Consider the following 17,345-nt stretch of genomic DNA (forward strand, 5'->3'; position numbering starts at 1 on the left):
TTGGGGCTTTGAATTAGCTCCTGTGTAGAATGTCAGCATTGCAGGGGACAGTTTAGTTAATCCACAGGTTGACAATGCCGCCTCATCTGGAATCTAATTAACCATTTTTAATTATTTCACTGTCACAGCTGGATTCAAGCTGGCACCTTTTTGTGTGTGCAGCTATGATAGTAGCCTTATGCTATAGCTCTTGTTCATCTTAAATAGTTCAGTCTTTTCAGAGAACCAGTTTTATCACTGTTATATCATTCCTCAGTGGTTTCACAAAGCATTGAGATAAAAACCTAGATTCTGTACAGTCCCATGACTAGCCTGGTCTCTTTATTATTCACTGTGTGTACTCCAGGCTTCTACTTTTTCAGGTATCTTAGGTTTATTCTTTCCTGTTTCTGCAACAGTGTCCCAGATTTAGAATTCAGCTGAAGTGCAGTTTTTTTCAGATGTTTTCCATAGCTGTCGTGCTGCAGTTCTGGCGGGTCCCACTCACTTTAGGATTGTGCCTTATAACTGGTGGCCCTCCAAACACCCACCCCTGGTCAGCATGGCCATCTCCCAAAGTCCCTCTGTTCTTTTAATTTTTGCCTATTTTCACTGCAGTTCTCATGTGCTAAAGATGATACTGTCTTGTGCAGGTGTGTTTCTGTTTTCCCCTCATTGAAAGGCCAGGCCAGGTTTTTTTGTGTTATTTACTCTGTTTCATTACCTTGTAAATGGGTGCAGTGTCTGGCACACTAGAGGCATTCAGTGAATACTTGTTGAATAATGAAAGGGCATAGGACACTGCAAAATATGGAGTTGTCTCATGATGTAGAAAAGTGTCATAAAACGTCCACAGAAAGTTCTGTGTGTTTTATAGTTGCTTAGAATATCAAAGTGTTACAGCAGAAGATTTCAGTCATATTTCTCAGTCAGCAACGTGATCATTAAAAAAAAACATGTCAGAACCAGTGGAGTGTTTTTTCTTGACTTTTCAGGGCACTGCCTGTGGAAAGGCCTGCGGGAAATGTGTTCAATGTGGTTAAGTAACTATGAGTCCTTAACTCTTAGGCCCTTGAGTGCTCTTTCTTTTTCAAGTGTTCAGTCACGATTCAGTGTTAAAATTGGAAGTTTCTTGCCAGGAATTTAAAAATCATTTATCCACAGTAGGTGTCTAATTAGATATCTGCTGGTGAATATTTGTCCATTGGAGAAAAATAAGATGTTCTTTGGACATGTACTGAGAAGAAGTTGAGTTTTGTTTGTTGGTTCAGCATCTCTTTATAAACCACTGACCACAGAAACTTGTTGGTTTTCTTTTTCTGTTAGGATATAGGTACTGCCATTGTTTCAGACACTACAGATGACTTGTGGTTTTTGAATGAACCAGTGTCAGATCAGTTGGGTGTTGGATTAAAAGGTGAAGCAGTTCTTATTGAACAAGCAAGTGAAGAAGTAGGGAAAGTGAGTGACAAAAAGGTATGTTTATAGTATACTCTCGATCTTATTGGTATATCCCGCTACAAAAAATTACTCATAATTTTCTGTTTTAAAATTTTATTGTTTTCCTATAATCAGTTTTAAAATTTACCAAGGCTGCTTTTAGAGTAAGATTTGATGGTATGGTTTCTACTTTGTTAGAAGCAGCAAGCTGCCCTTTACTCCTGCTTAGGTAGTCTTTCATTGAGAAGTTTTTTCATCTACAGCTTTCATTGGCTAACAAGGCAAAGTTCTGAATGGCGTCAACATCCTGTAGGAGGAAAATCTTAGAGATCTCGGAGGCTTTTATAACCATTTTTTTATCTAAATGAAAGGACAGTTGGTTTCTTTTTACCTGGTAGTGTTAAAACAGAAGGCAGGAGGGGAGGTAGGACCCTGAGTGCCTGCAGTATCGTGTCGCTAGGGGGCGTCTCAGAGGCAGGAGATCCCATGTGGAGGGTTCGCATTCACACTGCCCAATCAGTAAAACCAAAAACCAGATCAAAGTTGTCATATTCATTTGGTCAGTTACTTGATTTTCAGAGGAATGGGTATTCCCAGTGATTTCCATGCCCTGGGATGCTTGCTGTAGGCAGATGGATGCTTTAAATGCTATATTTTTAAATTTAAAAGACCCTCCCCACCCTGGTCTTTGGGGCAGGGTTCTGTGGGTCAGCCTGAGGATCACAGAACTTTTTATTCTTGGATGTGAAAAGTAAAATTTTTATAATGCATCACTTTTATCCTTCATATCTGTCTACATTCCCAATATAAAAATGTTTTTATGTTTAGTCATTTGCAGCTTTACTATTTAAATTATTTGTTTTCTTCAAAGTTCTAAGTTTAAAGAAAATAGCTGGTGACACTTGTGGGTGCTTTCCTGTCCCTGTTCAGGTGTGTACAGAATCTCACTTGGTCTTGTAGTGATGGAGCTAGAATAGAATGTGAGTCGGTAATTGAAGCTGTTGTGTTTGGCTTTCAGGTGAAGTCTTTGTCTCAGGTCAGTCTTACTAATGAGATGGCTTTACCTTTACAGATGATTGAAGTGGGGAAAACTGACGACCCTGAGGACTCTAAATTCTTAAGTGATGACAATGATGTGGAAGTTACCTCTGAGGTATGACTCGCTGGGGAGAGCCGTGTGCAGGGGCCAGTCCTAAGACGCAGGAGGCCCAGGAGCATGCCCTGGTGGCAGGCTGCCTCTCTAAAGGCCTGCTGCTTCAGCCTTCCCTCACTGCTCAGAGGCTTCTCTTGTTAGAGGTTCATGTTGGAATCGAGGAGAGGAGAGAACCTGATCTGATCTCTCCCTGTGTCATGAAGGGGTGACTTAAGTGCCTCTGCACCTCTCCCCCTGCCGCCCAAACTCTCTGGGCTCGATTGCTGGAGATACTGTTATTCTGCACTGCTTTCCCCACCAACTCCCAGGCTGTAGATACAGACACCTTGTCAGGTGAGCAGATTTCTCTGTGGAATAGAAATAGTGACAATGTCAACTCTCTTAAAAATAAACAAAAAATAAATAAATGCCCTAATTTCCATACCAGTAAATATTAGTATGGGCTGTTAATAAAGATGCGGTGTTAGGCCATTAGGTAATAGATATGGATTTGTCACCAAGTGATAGCTCCTATCTAGACCCAAATGTATGTGAACTTGCTTTTTCTCTTTTCATGTTATTTCCCTATTTTCCTTACAGTATTTCCAACACTGTGGGAGCAAGTATGGTGAGGGAAGGATGAAGAAAGGACTTTGCTGCTTGTGCGAGTCCTCACCACTACCTCTGCATACTACTGTTGACTATTAGGATGATTTATTGCAAATTATCTGCCTATGCATAGTTCAGGAGGAAAATGGCACACCTTGGTCCATTATTGTTCTTGATATTTATGCAAATGACAGTGATAAATATTTTCATCTGAATAAGACTTCTGTGACTACTTGGGCCCAGAAGATCTTTAAACAAGTAAACTGTATTTCATCAAATTGAAAATGCCATAGACTTTAATAAACCCTATTATTTTCTGAATTAACAACAAAAAAGTGGTGTCAGTACAATTGTGGCTTACCATCAGTTATGAATTCCAAATCTATGAAACTCCTTTAAGTATTTATTTGTATAGCATTTCAGGTGAGATTGGAGGATCTTACTATTTTTAGATTTGTTTATTTATGTGAAAAGTAAAGTCACAGAGAAAGAGGGGGAGACAGGTCTTCATTGACTGGTTCACTTCCCGAAGGATGCCAATAGCCAGAGTTGGGTAGGTCCAAAGCCTGAGCTGCCTCCTGACCTCGCACATAGGTGAATAGGCTCAAGCACCTGGTTGCCTTCCACTGCCTTCACAGATGAATCAGAGGTGAAACAAGCGGGACTTGAACCAGCACATCTGTGGGATGCTGGCTTCACATGCTGTATCACAATGTTGACCCCTTAGAGTGGAGGATCTTAAATTGACATAAAATTTGGGCCTGATGCAGTAGCCTAGCATCTAAAGTCCTTGCATTGAATGCACCAGATCCCATTTGGGAGCCAGTTCTAATCCCAGCAGCTCCACTTCCCATCCAGCTCCCTACTTGTGGCCTAGGAAAGCAATTGAGGATGGTCCAAAGCCTTGAGACTCTGCACCCTCGTGGGAGACCTGGAGGAGACTCCTGGCTCCTGGCTTCGGATCGGTGCAGCACTGGCTATTGCAGCCACTTGAGGTAGAATCATCAGATGGAAGATCTCTCTGTCTCCTCCTCTCATTATATATCTGAATTTGCAGTAAAAATAAATATTTCTTAAAAATTGATACAAATTTTGAGGCTCCGTGGAAGATGTTCCGGTTTAATATACTGTCATGCTGCTGTGTCTCAGTGGAGTTGGAGCTTCTAAACGTGGCCTTGGTCCTGTGAGTAATTGAGTCAGCCTTGGTCAGACAGTAGATCCTGTTGAAGCCAGACAGTTACCTGCAGTAAAAGGATCTTGCCTCCTTTGGCTTAAGCACCACCTTTAATGCTGATTGAGCTCTAGTGTCTCCTAATTTGAATATGGAGGAATGGGGGAAGAATTGCTTGGCATTCAGGGGCACGAGAATCTTTTCAGAGTGTGATTTAGGCATGTAGTTGACTCCCTGTGATCCCGGGACGTACAGGAGCAGGAATTAACTCACGTGTTCAGGTCTTGTTTTACGATTTTATTCCCTTTTGGGGTCACATTTCTTGGCATTTGTTAATTAATATGAAAGAATAACACTGTATTACCTTGATCAGTTTTTAATCTTCTGATAAAGGAACAATTGTCATAGAAAAATGACCTAAAAAAGAAGGCAGTGAAGAAAAAGGAAAAAAGAAATGTATATTTTACCAGACTGAATGGGAAGCTGGAATAGTTCATGTAACTTTCTTTGGAGATCGCAGTATCAGATGTTGGCTTGTAAGTGGCGATTGCGGCACTCTAGTTGTGAAACTTGCACATTTCTTCTCCTAGCTGTCGGGCTTGCCCAGTCCTGGGCTGGACCACTTATACGAGGAATGTCTGAACTGTGAGAGGAGGAGAATTCAACCTCGCCCTCACCTCTTAGAGCAGGTTCACAGTAGAGTGAATGCTAACTGGCTGCACTTGTCTTTGTAGGATGAGTGGCAGTGTACAGAGTGCAAGAAATTTAACTCTCCAAGCAAGAGGTACTGTTTTCGTTGCTGGGCCTTGAGGAAAGACTGGTATTCAGATTGTTCCAAGTTAAGCCATTCCTTTTCCACCTCTGATATCACTGCCATACCTGAAAGGAAGGAAAATGAAGGAATTGATGTTCCCGACTGCCGAAGAACCATTTCAGCTCCAGTTGTCAGACCTAAAGATGTATATAAAAAGGAAGAAAAATCCAAACTGTTTGGCCCCTGCAACTCGGTGGAATTCTTAGATTTGGCCCATAGTTCTGAAAGCCAAGAGACTGTCTCAAGCACGGGCGAGCAAGCAGATAACCTCTTTGAACAGAGGACAGATACAGAAAATATGGAGGATTGTCAGAGTATCTTGAAGCCCTGTAGCTTATGTGAGAAAAGACCACGAGATGGGAATATTATTCATGGGAGGACGAGCCATCTTACCACTTGTTTTCATTGTGCTAGAAAACTAAAGAAGGCCGGAGCTTTGTGCCCTACTTGTAAGAAGGAAATTCAGTTGGTTATTAAAGTTTTCATAGCATAGCTGAATCAGGGAGTTGCAGAGAAAGAACCAGAGAACCAAGTCATGTTGAAAGCACCCGTGTTGAGCACCTCTTCCTAGTCGCCTGGCATCTGTGCAGTGATTCATGTCAACACCTGTGTTCCGGAACGTTTTTCTTCTAAACTGGTGTGGGACTTGAGAATTCTTTAGAACTAGATAATCAACTTTGGGGGTCTCACTAACAGATACCTAAGATCCACTTAAGATACGTAAGTCATTTCATTCTTCCTCCAAAGATTAGGGTTTGGGAGGGAACCACCTACCAGCTCAAACAGAAAAAAATCATTCATTCATTCACTTACCAGATTATTTAAGAATTAATCCTTTCCTTAGTTGATTTAATCCTTACTCTTTTGTTGGGGAATGTTTTTTTGTTGTCAGAATTCAAGGTTGGAGGAGCAAATGATGAGAAATATCCATGACTTGGCTGGTTCAAATTGGGAAGGACTGTGTGTCCCTTTGTTATAGTTGGAGTACATGTCTCAGAAGCCACAAGAGGCAGTGTTAACAAGCAAGGGACTTCTTCCAGGAATGCCTAATACAATGGTTATGAAAATTTTTGATAACATATCCCTAAAATTTTATAACCTTTTGCACATTTGAAAAATGAAGTATAATTATAGATAAGAAAGTATTCCCTTCAGCTGAATTGTGCATATCTTGAGTACTCGCCCAAAATAAGCCAGAATATTCTGTCATCCCGAACACTCACTGTGGTTCTTCAGCCATTTCATGGCTCTCACTTTAGGCAATTCTGTTTTTGCACATCTTTAAGCATGCAGATATTAAAAATGTGAGTACTGGGCCCACGCAGTAGCCTAGCGGCTCAAGTCCTTGCCTTGCACTCATTGGGGTATCTCATATGGGCGCTGGTTTGTGTCCCAGCAGCCCTGCTTATCATCCAGCGCCCTGCTTGTGTCCTGGGAAAGCAGTTGAGGGTGGGCCAAAGCCTTGGGATCCTACCCCCATGTGGGAGACCCAGGGGAGGCTCTTTGCTCCTGTCTTTGGATTGGCACAGATCCAGCTGTTGTGGCTGCTTGGGGAGTGAATCAAAGGATGGTAGATCTTCCTCTCTGTCTCTCCTTCTCTCTGTATATCTGACTAGCAATAAAAAAAGAAAATAAAATCTTAAAAATATATATATATATAAAATCCTCTTAAAAATTTAAGTACTTAGAAAGGATGCAATATAGTGTATATTATACACATGCTTTAAAGATACTTATATTAAAGCTGTAAAACTATAGACTTGGCGGGTTCTAGAAAAATGTCCTAGCTCAGAAACTGGCAAAGCCTGCTCTCATTTCCAGTGGATCAGCTAAATTAGTTTTAATTCCAGTGAGTACACAAAACGCAGGTTTCTTGACCAGCTGCCTTCCTGGTTCTGCAGGTCCAAAGCTGTCCCTGCTTTTCTTTCTCAGTGTTGGTGCTCTCAGCTCTCAGCAGGGTGCTCTGGTGCCTGTGGGATGTTTACTAACCTGAGGCAGTGGTCCGCTGGAAGATTCCAGATGGAGCAGAGGCAAGCTTTGAGCCTCGGAAGTAAGGTGGTTGTGAAAAGAAATAATGAAGACTTGGTAGATTGAAGAAGCCTTGATCAGGCCACATCTGTTTTCGTACAATGAGATGGAAATTAAAAAGCTCTGAACTGATCTCTTTAAAGCTACCCAAGGGTAATTATCTGCTGGAGGAATAGCATCTGGGCTGGTAACCAGCACATGGCCCCCAGGAACCGCTCCCGAGCTCTGCTGCAGGTTCTGGAGTGCTGTTGGAAGGAAGCCTTGCTTTCGGAGGAAGGGCTGGATTGGAGCACAAAGCGGAAGGCTTCCCTTGCTGTACTTTAGTTTCTAGAGGGCAGCACTGTTCACGTTACTGAAGTGTGGAACTGTAACAGCATTCACACCTCTGCACTTGCACTGGCTGAGGCTGGTGACAGCCAGAGTTCAGAGTTCTCACTGTAATCTAGATCCTTCAGCTGAGCCATCTTGGTGGGGGGCAGGGAGGGGAGTTTCAAATATAGGGCTTCTGATAAATGACTTCAGAGATTGTGATACTGTAGCTGGAATGAGGCTTTCGAAGGAGGTTGAACACAGCCCAGTCAGTTCCATGTTTTCTTAGCTAATCAGACAATCCTGCTACAATGAGGACAGGTGAAGCAGGCTGGGGGCCTGACCAGTCTTGTCCAGTGCTGTTCTGTTACACGTGAAGCTTGGAGTCTGGCTGCTTTCACACGCCAGGAGGACCCATTTGTTCACCCCGTGAGCAGAACCAGTCCTTTGTTAGGTCAAGGTGAATGCTCCAAAACTTGACCAACTTTGCTCCTATTCCTCACCCCCATATTCGTCTGATGGTTCACTAGCCCTCTTTAGGTTTTGCCAGGGTGCTGTTCAGCTGTATCCTGTGATCCCCAAACATTTATGTTTGAAGCTAATTCTGGTACATCCCTGCCCGGCACAGGATCTGTCATTGGGCTGCATTCCTTGTGTCGTGTCTGCTTTCCTGAATTTCCTCTGTCTCCAGCAATACTAAGTACTTTGCTGTTGGAGTCTAACCTTGTCTTCCTGTTAAGGGAAGGGAACGGCAAGCCTTCCTGTTCTTTGTTTTGTTTTTCATTGCTCCTCTGGTACAAACTGTTCTAATGCTGCAAAAGAAAGAGTTTGGATGTGAAATCTTTAGTTTGGATGTGAAATCTGAGTAAGAGACGGCTGGACTTCCGGTGCTATGGCACCGCTTGTGTGCTTGGGTGTTCTGGGGACAGTGCCAGTTCACCCTAGCTGTCGGCACAGGATCACACCCACCTGGTCCCCATCCCTTCCATTTTTACTCTCCATTTTTTCATTTGATTTGTAGTTGGACTGTGAGGAAGGATATTCAGTGAGGGTGGCTGTGGGGTTCCATGTTTCTGATGCATCTCAGTGCAGACTGAGTAGTGGCATCACCACATTAGCAGCAGCTTCTTTATCTGAGTTGTTATTTACATTCTCATTTGTAGTCATTCTCTTGCACAGGAAGTTCAGAACATTGATGATAAATCATTAGAAAAAACACTTTTTTGGGTAATAGCTAATTGGGCCTCCTGCTTCTTAATGTCCGTGCGCTCAGCTTTCCTTGTAGACAGCAGTTATGGTATACATTTGTGTCTAATACTTACTTCAGACTTTGTAGAAGTTGAGACCAAGCCTTCAAACTGGTATTCCTGTCTCTACTTCATCGACCTCAAGAGACCACGGACTTCCAATCCTAGGCTCAAGCAGCGGATCGGAGTCCAGCCAGGCCAGCTGCCCACTGCCAGACTGTGTAATGCAACGCTGCGTCACTGCCAAGCATATGAAATGTGCTGTTGTGTTTGAATTATAATTTATATTGCTGATGTATGCAATGTTTTGTGGACATTTGTGTTGTACGAATATTTTTAGAGGTTAAAACATAATTGGGGGGGTTCAGTTTACTGCAATGTTGGCTCCTTTGAAAAGTCATTAATGGGAAATTTGGATGTTCTTGTAATCTATGGGGATATTGAATGTTACCTCTTGATTCACTTTGAAAAGCAGAACTCACTAGCCAGCCTGTGGGGTTTTCCTTCCAGGCTTACCTGAAATGGCGTGGCCAGGGACACTGTGAATCTTGTTTTCTGTGTAGCCGATGACCTCCTCACGTTGTTGAAACCCACATCCTGAAGCAGAAGTACTTCTGAGGGTTCTCCTGATGATATGTGCATGTGTGCACACTGAGACTGATGCTGCCTTGTCTAAAAGGCCCTTTGTTACAAACTAGCCACGTTCAGAATCTGCACTTGGAAGATCAAGGAGCCTGCAAGCTCTTCCTGTGCCAAAGTGAAGCTGTCCCGTTTACTGATGGAGATTTGCACTGCTGGCGGGAATGCTGAGTTACTCTGCTGTGATCTCTCAGATGTGTGTTACAATTTAGCCCAGGAGGGGACATTTTGAGGATTCCAAGGCTAAACTAGAAATGAGCACCTGAGTGGTTGAAGTAGCTCCCTGGGTCTCATTTGGGAACAGTTCTGAGTCGTCCCTTTGTTTGTACAGCTTTTGTTATGTCTCCCATTACTTAGTCTGGGAGCCCCTGGATCTCTTCTTGTGTGGGAGAAAGCACTGTCAGCGTTTTGAGTTCTTCTGATTAAGTGGTGTACAGTACAAGCAAAGCTGTTCTTGGGGGATGTGGTATTTTTCAGTCAAGCCCACTCGTGGATTTACTGCACCTTCATCTGTAGTATTTGAGAACATTCCGGGGAAGGAGACATGTACAGGAAGCACGCGTGGCTCGCCTGAAGTCCATGGTCCTGCTTCACCTGCGGGGGCTTTCCCCATGCAGGTTCCCCCTTACTGCCTCGGGGGCTGGGGTGGCCCCACGGAGAGATGGAAAAGGGGCCAGGCAGGTGCTCCACTGAGAAGTGATGTTACAACACTTGAATGGGTTATCTGTTGAAGTGTCTAATTTCTTGGCTGAAGGTATGTGTTTTCTCAGCATTAAGTGCTTTAATACCAATGGACACTTCCCTTCCCTTCCCATCACTCTTATATCCTGTGGGTTTGAAGTTCTCTCTGGCTGTTGCTTCTGTACCAGAAGCCTCTGGGTTACCCCCTGGCACCATTTTCAGAACAGGATCTTCTGATTCCTCTCTTGGGGTGGATGTCAGGAGAGTGTCTCTGTAGGATCAGATGGTCAGTTCTCACAACGAGAAAAGGCCACTCCTAACAAAGGCATGGCAGAGATGGAGTGACAGTAGGGGCGCTCGCGTCCTCTGGGTCTCTGCCCTGAGTCAGCCCAGCCGCCTGTCCTCTGATGGGAGAATTCCCCACCCCCAACTCCATAGTCTGCCCCCTTTGTGTTCTTTTTTTCTTAGAAAATGTCGTGCAAGGGGAATGACATTTTTGTTGGCCGCCTCTGCACTTGGCACCATAAAAGTCAGGAGCAGACCCAGATGGACTGTAGCTATGCACTGTTTAGTGCATACTGTAAGAATAAGACTGTCCTACTGGCTTGAGTCTTTAAGTCTCAGTTTCTCTCATCTGTAAATGAGCACACAAACCCTTACATTTTCTACCTCATTGTTGTGGCGGTTAACCTTTGGAGAGCAACTTTGAAACATACAATTGCCTTGGAGATGCCAGAAGATGTCATGCTCATGGTAGCTCAGACTCTGTGTTGGAGAGAGAGAGTGTGTGTGTGTTTACACAGTTCCTCCCGGCCTGCAAGGTGAGCATGCGGTTCCTTCCTGTGTGCTCAGCCGAGCCCGCGGAGCCATGCTTCACGCGTGCGTCCTTGCCGCAGTCCGTGGTAAGGAAAGCCTTGTCTCTGGCCTTTCTAAGAAGTGCATGTACATTTGAAGAGCAGGCTCTTTCCTGATAGGACTGCTTTGCTTGAGCCTTGTGCATAAATCCTACATACCCTTTAGGAGATGGCATACGCACTGCTGGAATATAGAAAACAAGCAATTTCCCAAACATGTCTCGCAGGGAGTAGCAAATGTAGATTCATAGATAGGAGACGACAAAACAACCAGGATGTGGCCAGCTTAAGTGGGGCATTGGGAAACACTTGTGCGTTCTTGAGTAGTTATAAGCACCACTAAGTTAACGGCGCTGGTGTTTGCACTATATCAGGCTTGCAATACTTTTGGATTGAATTGCATTTTGTTTGCTGATTAAAAATTTTTTTTCATTTTGTCATGTATTGTCATTATTGAGGAAATAGTTTAATTTTGTTTGCAAACGCATCGCATTTTGTTCTTTGTCCGCCCTGCATAGTGCTGGGCCCCTGTGCTGTCTACTGTTTTGGGGAAGTTATTGGACTTTGCATCAGCAGCGATTTTGAGTATTTCTCCAGTTGCCTTTTAGAGTCATTGTTATCTATCATTCTTAGGGTCCAAGTCATAAAGGATCCCCCAAGTTATACAGAGGATTTTCCTCATTGGGATGAGAGGCTGTAACCTGTAGCTTTAAAAAAAAAAAAATGTTTACATAACTAATAGCAATGCACACCTATGAGGACCACTGATTAGGGTGGGGAGGGTCGAGGCATGGGAAAGTTGTGTGGGACAAATATTTCCAATTTTCATTTTCTTCCCTTTTCCCTGTATCAGTGGGGGAAGGGGACTGCTCCCAGCTGCTTGACTACATCAGTTCCCGAGGATGGGGGACGTCCACTTGACATCATTTTAGAAACCACTGATGTGGAGAAGAATGCTCCAAGGGTATTGTTGGAGTGGCTTCGATAGTTCTGAAATGCTGTTTCATTGCTCCAAGGTTGAGAAAATCTTCCAAGACCCCTTAGGCTGACAGCCCACCCCAGTGCATCCAACTCACTCAGACACTTGCTGTCAAAGCTCGGCCAGGAGAGTTGTCCAACCTGTTCTGTTCATCTTCTGATATGGCATTTGGCTCCTGCAGGCCTAGGTGAGCTGGCCATCTTATCTCCCATATGTACCTGGGTATGCCACCCACAGGCATTTGACACATGCATTCTAAGGTCAGACCACAAATTCTGTGATCCCAGTTTTGAGTCCAGTGGTCCAGCTGTGGAGTCCCTGGGGTGACCCTAATTTTTTTTTTTTATTTTATTATTATTATTTTTTTAAAGATTTATTTTTATTATTTTTTCATTGGAAAGGCGGATATACAGAGAGAGGAGAGACAGAGAGAAAGATCTTCCGTCCGATGATTCACTCCCCAAGTGAGCGCAACGGGCCGATACTATGCCGATCCGAAGCCAGGAGCCTCTTCTGGGTCTCCCACGCGGGTGCAGGTTCCCAAAGCTTTTGGGCCGTCCTCGACTGCTTTCCCAGGCCACAGGCAGGGAGCTGGAAGGGAAGCGGGGCTGCCGGGATTAGAACCGGCGCCCATATGGGATCCCGGGCGTGCTAGGCGAGGACCTTTAACCACTTGCGCCACCGCTCCGGGCCCCGACCCTAATTTTTTTTAAAAGATTTTTATTTATTCATTATTCATTCAGATATACAGAGAGGAAGATCTTCCATCCCACGATTCACTCCCCAAGTGACCACAACGGCCGATGCTATGCCTATCTGAAACCAGGATCCAGGAACTTCTTCCGGGTCTCCCATACAGGTGCAGGGTCCCAAGGCTTTGGGCCATCCTCAACTACTTTCCCAGGCCACAAGCAGGGAGCTGGATGGGAAGTGGAGCCACCCATATGTGATTCCTGGGCATTCAAGGCGAGGACTTAAGCCACTAGTCCGCTGGGCCCCACCCTAAATTCTTGCATATGCGAGCTAGTTCAGGGTCTGGTTCAGACCATCACCTGCATCAGCCTATGCATACACTGGTGGTTGTAGTTGTCACTTAATGTCCTCAGCCCCATGTCCTATGTAAATGGTGCTGCAGCCCAGCTCAACCCAGTGTGCCAGAGACCTCTTCCTTATGCATCCCAGTGGAAGCTGCAGCCTAGTTGTGACCCCTAATAACGCCTACCAGGGCTGCCCACAGGTATGGTTCCTGCTTGTGCCAGTATGCAGATCAGACAAGTCTGGTCCGTGCCATATCCCAGTTGGGTTTTCATATACACTTGTGGGTGTTGCAGCTTAGCTCAGCCCACCCCACCCCCATAGCCCACACGTATGCTGAAGAGTGCTGTTGCCTTGTCCAGTGTAATTTACCTCCCAGCACTGGCTTTCATGCATATCAGTAGGGCTGCAGTCCAGTAGAGGAGTGCCCACAGTTTCCCTATTAAGCCTATTCCCAGTTGGGATCTTATACTTTATATGGGGTACTGCAGTGCAGTCTGACATGACTTGCACCCTGTCCTGGCACTTGGCAGTGGATGTTGTGGCAAAGCTTGGTCATTCGGCACTTAACCTGGCTCTTGCATGCACCAGTGGATGCCATGGACTGGCCTAGCCCAGCCTTACCCCAGACCCAGCACACATGCAGGCAGGCGGTTGTTGCAGTCCTGCTTAGCCTCATCTACCCTCAGTCCCAGCTCTTATGCTCACCAATGGGAGCAGTGGTCCAGCTGAGAAGGCCCTGTAGTCCTTCCGCCAGTCCTGTTTCTGGCCTGGGGTCTTTGTATTGTTGGGTGCTGTGACCCAGTCTGCCTTAGCCTGCCTTATCTTTGCATTCGCCAGTGGGTACTGCATCCTGGCTCAAACAGGCCTGCCTCCAGTCCTAGCTTATGCTGGGAGGAGCTGCAGCCTATCCAAGCCTGGCCAGCCCTCAGTCCCATTCTTATAACTGGTGGGTGTTGTGTTCCAGTCTGACCTGTCCTACACCCCATCCTGTGTCCCACTCCTCCCACTGGATGTTGCAGACTGGTCCAGCCCAACATGCCCCCAGATCTGACCCACACATGTGACGATGGGTGCTGTAGCCTGATCCGACCCAGGCTGTCCCCAGCCTTGGACTTTAGCCACTAGGCCATGCCGCCGGGCCCCAGGGTTGTGTCTTAACAGAGGAGTTCCCGTATCAAACCAGACCAGTCCCCAGCCATGGATCTAGCGCACACTAGTGGGTATTTGGCTATGCCTGACTTTGCCCACCTCTAGTCCCTAGGCACTACAGCCTTGCCATTGCCAGTCCAGCCTATACTCTTTTCCAGCTTTCCCTGGTGGGTGTTGTATCCTAACACTGTAGCCCATCCCTAGGCCTGGCTCTTGTGTGGATCAGCAGGTTTTGTGACATAACCCAGCCTATCCTATACCCGCTCTGGCTCTTGCGAACACCATCAGGTGCTGGAGCCTAGCCCAGTCTGGCACACCTCCGGACCCAGCCCACACACAGGCCGAGGGTTGTTGTAACCACGTTCAGCCAGGTCCAATCCCATTTCTGGCTCTCATGCTCACCAGTGGGAACCATAGCCCAGCAGGGTGTCCCCTTAGGCCCCTACCAGGCCTGCTTCTAGCTACAGATCTTGTGTGTGCCGCAGTAGGTGATCCAACCCAGCCTTGCACAGCTTACCCCTCAGCTTGACCCTTGCCATTGGATGCTGCAGCCTGGCCTGGCCTGGCCTGGCCCAGCCCACACCCTGTCCCAGCTCTTGCTGGTGAATGCTGTAGCCTAGGTCTGTCCATCCTGCCCACATCCCTGGTCTTCATGCAGACTGTTAGGTGTGACAGCCTAGCCCAGCATGGCCTGTACCCCATCCTCACTCCTGTGCATGCCAGTGTGCTACAGTGTAGTTCAGCTCTGTTCATTCTGCCTCCCTTGAGCCAGCCTGCACACCTGCTGACAAGTGAGGCAGGCTTGCTTCGCCTGACCCACACCCAGCCCTGACACTTGTTCACCAGTGGGAGCTACAACCCACTAGTTCCCCAAGTTGCCCCACCAGGCCCACTCCCAGACCCAATCTCATTCATGTCAGCAGATGCTAGGTTCCTAACTGGCATAGTTGGCCTCTATTTGTGCTCATGTATGTTGCACTCTGTTTGCCTCACACCCAGTTTTTGAGTGTGCCTACGGGTGCTGCTGCCTGGATCAGCCCAGCTGGTCCCAATCCCAGTTTCCATTAAGTGTTGGTGAATTCCATGGTCATTCTTACTTCAGCCTGTCACCACTCCCGGCTCTTTAACAAACCAAAAGACATTGTAGTCCCACAGGGGTAAGCCCAAAAATTCCCCACAGAATCTGCCCCCAGACTCAGTTCTCTCACGTGCCACTTAGTTCCCCTGGCATCCACTGGCAGGTACTATGGCCTAGCCATGCCAAGCAGGCCTCCCAGTCTTAGTTTTTTTGTGTGCCAGTGGGTGGTCATTGATGCTGACTAGCTCAGCTCAGGTCTCCCACTTGGGCAGGTGCACTGGTCTGACCAGAAGGATCTTCCAGTTTCCCTCCAAACCTCCCAATATTAGCCCACTCATTTACCTATAAGTGCAGTGGACTGGTCAGTGGAAGTCCCCTAGAAGTAATTTCTTGCCTGTAACATTCTTGCTCAGCAGTTCCTCCTCCCACATATCCCTGTACCCCTTTCCTTAAGCCATCCACTGTCCCCACTCCCACAAGTGCATGTTCCTGAGGGCAGTCTTCTGATGGGGCAGCATGATGGTCTAGGGCCCTGCCCGCCTGCCCAGGAGCCAAGTGTGCATGCAGATCACCAGACCTTATCTGCCAGCATGCCAGCCTGGGGCCTGCCTCCAAGCTACAGTTTAACCTGTTGCTCCATGGTGGTGGCCCCAGACTTAACCATCTTTGATGAAAATAGTCTTGAGTGGCCAGCACTGTATAGCAGATGAAGCTAGCTCCTATGCCCCCGATATCCCATATGGGCACTGGTTTTAAGTCCTGGCTGCTCCACTTCCAATCCAGCTCCCTGCTAATGATTTGGGAAAAGCAGTAGAAGATGGGCCTGTACTTCAGTCCCTGCCACCCACATGGCAGACCCAGATGAAGTTCCTGGCTTTATTCTCTTAGCCTTGGTTATTTCTGCTTCCTGGGGAGTGAGCTAGCAGATCTTTGTGTGTCTTGGCCTTTCTCTAACTCCAATGTTCAAATAAATACAGCTTGAAACAAGTCTTAATGCTAGAGGTGGATGGGGTAACCTGAGACGTGTAGCCTTGTTCACAAACTCTTCTTTGGTAGAGAAGTTCCAAGTCAGTGTTTCTACCCCCACAATTGCAGTAATCTCATCTGTGAAGTTACAGAGTTCATGCTGTTGGAAGATATTCACATATTTACAAGTTTGGGGTACATTGGGATGTTGTTGCTATATTTATACACTTCCAACCTAACCCCAGCCCTCCTTAACTCAGTTGATTAATTCCTTTTTAAATGAAGGATGGGAACTCAATTGATTAAACAAATGGTAAACGTTAGTGTGAGCTGGAGGTCGCTTTGTGTTGGAAGTAAAACAGTGAAATAGCCTTCCTCAAATTTCCTATGATCTACAGCTTCCATGCAGGCTACAGAAGCAGTAAATGAACTGAAGACTGCATGGGAGGGGCATTCGCGGCAGGCCTTCAGGATCCCCAGTGTGGAGGCTTTTCTAACTGGCACAGTATGCACAGCTGAGCACACTGGCTCCCTGGGGGAAGGGATGCTCAGTGGACTTCTAGGACCACCCCATCCTGAAAGTTTTTGACCTGCACGAGTGCATGTAGTCAGGCTGCATGGCTCTCCCAGAAGGGCCTGGGTGGTGGCGGTGAGCAATGACCTATGGGTTTATGCCCTGGTTAGGAATTAAAGCTAATGTCCTCCACAGATAAGTCCATGACATGTGTATGTAAGTAGGGGGCTGACACCAAATTGGTTTGTAGGGGAGAACAAGAGAGAGAGAAATGGGTTTGAAAATAGAATCTGTGGGGGAAAAGTGGGCTCACCTCTTTAGAACTTTAGTCTATGCTGGCTCGCCCAAGAACTATGGATGGGAACAGGTCTGGCTGGGGAGCTAAAAAGGGATGCCCCAAGGTGGGATGGTGTTCCCTCTGGTGAAGATGAGAGTAGGATTGGGGGCAGGAAGCTGGGCTGGACATGGCTTCAGTCTCCACTGGTATGGGAGTGCCCTGAGTCTTGGGAGTGACAGATTGGGCTAGACTCCAGTCCCCATTGGTACTTGTGAAAGCCAGATTGGGTGTAGAACAGGCTTGGCTAGTTCTTAATTCCCACTGAATTACGTGAAAGCTGTGTCTGGGTGCGGACCAGGTAGTGCTGGGCTGCAACACTTAACAGCAAGAACCAGAATGGGTGTAGGCTGGTTGAGCAAGGCCACTGTTCTTGCCAGCACA

General features: G+C 46.3%; 1 protein-coding gene across 11 annotated transcripts in view; it reads left to right on the forward strand.

Moving 5' to 3' along the window:
- MDM4 (MDM4 regulator of p53) overlaps positions 1–17,345 on the forward strand; it is a 78,627-nt gene that overhangs the window by 32,599 nt on the left and 28,683 nt on the right. For 4 of the 11 annotated variants that reach the window (XM_040985498.1, XM_040985499.1, XM_040985497.1 and 1 more), the window contains 3 exons: positions 1,306–1,455; positions 2,492–2,572; positions 5,066–6,184. The exons of 1 other annotated variant lie outside the window; for it this stretch is intronic. In XM_040985498.1, the coding sequence (XP_040841432.1) occupies positions 1,306–1,455; positions 2,492–2,572; positions 5,066–5,638 (804 nt within the window). In that variant the 3' untranslated portion in view covers positions 5,639–6,184. Of the gene's footprint in view, positions 1–1,305; positions 1,456–2,491; positions 2,573–3,151; positions 3,368–5,065; positions 6,185–17,345 lie in introns of those variants that run through there. 6 more of the 11 variants (XM_040985500.1, XM_040985504.1, XM_040985503.1 and 3 more) reach the window with 5 other exon arrangements.

Source organism: Ochotona curzoniae, unplaced genomic scaffold (assembly GCF_017591425.1).
Source record: "Ochotona curzoniae isolate NIBS_2020 unplaced genomic scaffold, NIBS_Ocur_1.0 contig_430, whole genome shotgun sequence".
Taxonomy (NCBI): domain Eukaryota; kingdom Metazoa; phylum Chordata; class Mammalia; order Lagomorpha; family Ochotonidae; genus Ochotona; species Ochotona curzoniae.